This window comes from Acyrthosiphon pisum, chromosome X (genome assembly GCF_005508785.2).
Source record: "Acyrthosiphon pisum isolate AL4f chromosome X, pea_aphid_22Mar2018_4r6ur, whole genome shotgun sequence".
NCBI classification, from domain to species: Eukaryota; Metazoa; Arthropoda; class Insecta; order Hemiptera; family Aphididae; genus Acyrthosiphon; species Acyrthosiphon pisum.
In genome coordinates, this window is record NC_042493.1 from 56,831,088 (window position 1) to 56,834,522 (window position 3,435).

Consider the following 3,435-nt stretch of genomic DNA (forward strand, 5'->3'; position numbering starts at 1 on the left):
CATTCAAAAAATTAAAAAACTTACAAAATCATAAGGATAAAAAATATTTAAAAATATCATTTTTTAAGAAAAACATTGTTTTATAAGCGACTTGAAACTATGTAAAAAAATATTTTCAAAAAAATGTACACTTTCTGAAATAATGAGTGTTCTATGATAAAAGAATCACCCAGTAGAGTTGAAAGCGACATAAATTATATTGTCATGTTTAGGTAAAACGTGGAAAATGCAAAATATAGTAATACCAGATGGTAATTATTTGAAATGGATCATGATGTCCCGGTGGACTTGGAAGTGCCTAATTTAACGCTCAAGAATAATAATAATAAAAAAATACGGCTGTTAAGATATGCTGACGAGAATCGTGTTTTTAATTTTTAAATTCAAAGCAAAAATTAAATTAATAATATTACAATTAATTTATCAGCACCCTAAGTCCACCACGAACACGATGATCATGAGTTGTATATTATATATGTGATGTAGCTTTATTAATAGAGACGCATTATATGATTTGACTTACAGTGGCAGGAGGAGACGTACTGTAAATAAATAATTTAAACATTTAGTTTAATTGAACAATTATTATACGTGCGGCAAGGAGTTAAGTAGTATTTCCTTTACATCATATTATTAGTATTTATTAAAACGATATGTGCTTATAGTAATATAACACATCAGTTTTAACGAACAAAAATTATTTTACACCCACCCATGCTTGGTCTGTCTCATAAATTGTTGAATTTTTCGAGCTGCTTGGTTTTGACGTTTTTGATTTTGATTTTTTCTAAAATCACAAGTGAAACAAAAAACGTTAATTAACTATTTAATATTATCATTAAATAGGTAATTAGTATTAAGGCATTTTAAATTCAACTATTGTTTTAAAGAAAACAAATTATTTTGTATGACAGTTTCAATAATAATTATTAAAGAACATATGTCAGATGAATATATTAATTAAAAATGATAACGCTTATAAATTAATACAACGATGAATAAATCAAAGCATTGGTTAAAAGTTGTGATATATTTTCGAATCTATTGAAGTGTACACAATTTACTCGTACTTACTTGATAACAGTGAACGTATTATTAGTGTAACGAGGAGTTTCTTTTTTAAACCGCTTATGTCGTCTGTATATACGGTACTGATTTTGAATTAGAACCGCAGCTTTTGTCATCTGCTTATAGTACGCATACTGGTGAGAAAAAAACATACGATTTAATTACTAAATAATTAATAAACTATTAGTATTACCTACAATGAATTGAGTTTAACTTATAAAATAGGACATTTTTAGAATGAGATTATTCCATTTAGTCTGTTTTTATCAGTTATCTAACCTGTTTGTAACGGCGATAATAATTTTGAATGACTGAAGCAGCTGAAATTTCTTTGTCCTCTTCTCTTTTTTTGTACGTCCTGTATGCCTTCTGAATAGTCTTGGCCGCCTCATATAATTCCCGTTGTTCGTAATCTATACGTATATTGGATAATATTTCAGTTAAAATGGGTTTTGTTTATTCGTTGTATTTTTAATCCTAACACAACGCTTACCGGACAGTGTAAGGTTCGAAAAATTCTTTTCAAAGTATTGATTGTTTGACGAGGCATGGAGAAATTCACATAGATCTGCAGCAGTCGGTGGTGGTGATGCGGGCGAACATTGTGACGCACTCGACACTGGACTCAAGGTTAAACTGGTGCTGGACGTGGGTGTTTCTATTTCTCGATCTTTTTGCCTGAATTATGTAATTAAATCAAAAGACAGTTTCAATTATTAAAACATGTTTTATTTATGAGACTGAGTGTACCCAGTTTCGGTATTTTTTTTGTTTACCCAAATTACATGTTATGTTAGTTATATAATATACTATTATGCCATATATTGGACAGCTGTTTAGCAAAAGTGCATAATATACGCGTGGATTGAAATAATATTATTGTATGTATTAGTATTTACTAATTTTGGATATTTATTGTCATTATACATTCAACTCGGGGTGAATAGTTGTTGGAAAAATTATTGCTATAGCACTATGTTCTAAAGTAAGTGTGGTGGAGGGTTAATCGGGTGAAAAAGTCGTTCGGATTTGCTTTGCCGATAAATTGGTAATTTAATCGAAGAAACAACATAGTGCGAATAATATAGGTTTGAAGTTTTTAATTCTGTCCTTTATAAACGTGATGTGATGTCAAATCCTATGCAATCGGTCGTGATGTTTATAAGCACTGCATTCAATCAAAGTACTGTAGATGTCTTGTAGATAATCATTTATTTATACATTTTAAACCAAATTATAATTATTTCATAAAAATATTTAAAAAATATTGCTGATCACTCCAATCTCAATTACCTAAAATTATTAAAATTGTATTCACCCGCGGTTACAGACCTGTTTATTTATTTCACTTTAATAATTAATAGAGTTAACTATTTCACGTGTACACGCTTTCACGTATTCGCGTGAAATTAACATCAGAATATATAAAACCGTGTACTTATTAATTATAGGTACTTGTTCACTAATCATAAGTACCTTGCTTTGATGTATTTCAACTAATCCTACTTATGAAGTATCCAAAATGGTTTGTTAATGATGTACTGACATTTTCAATGCAAAACTCTGTTTCATCATAAATTTAAATTTGAAATCAGTCAAAAAATAAATCATTATATTGGAAGGTATTATGGGAAAATTAAGGCTTAAAGTGGGTACGAACAAAATTACAAGTCGTTGTAAAAGTCAAAGTATAAGAAATATAATATGACTGCCTGGTACTCAATGTCTGTCAAATGTCAATACTCAATAATTAAGTTGGTTGATATGGATGTCAGTATTTTATTATGTATACAAGGATAGTACATTACCGATAATGATAAACATGTTCGTTGAATTCCGTGTTCATTTCGGAGTTGGTATCAAAACAACATGACGACACAGATGACGGAGGATCATCGAGCACTTCCATTGTAATAATTGATGATTCTACAATTTTACCGTGTGATCCGTTTTCATTCTAATCGTAAACACAGCAATAAATTAATTTAGGATATTATAACAACGTTGATCATATGTATTCAGCCTTAAACCGTTTAAATCGATCTAAATCAAGTACAGATATTAAAATTACAAAATTGTATAATTAATATTTTCGTATTAGATATACAGTGTGTCCCAGAAGTCCCGTATCAACCTCAGTATCTCCATGGAAAATCAATATATTTAAATGAAATTTTTTTACAGTAATAAGTATAGAAATTCTGATTGAATAACATAATATTCGATTTTTTTTTTCAAAAATTCAAAAATTATCAAACATTTTTTTTAGGAAAATAAATGTATTAAATTTCCAAGATAGCCATTTTGTTGGTCATATTTTTTAAAACAGTTCAAAAAAAAAATATATTAAAATTTAATGAAAATCGC

At 28.6% G+C, this 3,435-nt stretch overlaps 1 protein-coding gene across 4 annotated transcripts in view; it reads right to left on the reverse strand.

The window, feature by feature from the left end:
- LOC100574895 (calmodulin-binding transcription activator 1) overlaps positions 1-3,435 on the reverse strand; it is a 118,744-nt gene that overhangs the window by 3,500 nt on the left and 111,809 nt on the right. For 3 of the 4 annotated variants that reach the window (XM_029487421.1, XM_029487420.1, XM_029487426.1), the window contains 6 exons: positions 2,877-3,025; positions 1,562-1,746; positions 1,348-1,481; positions 1,075-1,202; positions 713-787; positions 524-542 (listed from right to left, as the gene is read on the reverse strand). In XM_029487421.1, the coding sequence (XP_029343281.1) occupies positions 524-542; positions 713-787; positions 1,075-1,202; positions 1,348-1,481; positions 1,562-1,746; positions 2,877-3,025 (690 nt within the window). The remainder of the gene's footprint in view (positions 1-523; positions 543-712; positions 788-1,074; positions 1,203-1,347; positions 1,482-1,561; positions 1,747-2,876; positions 3,026-3,435) is intronic. The other variant, XM_029487424.1, reaches the window with a different exon arrangement.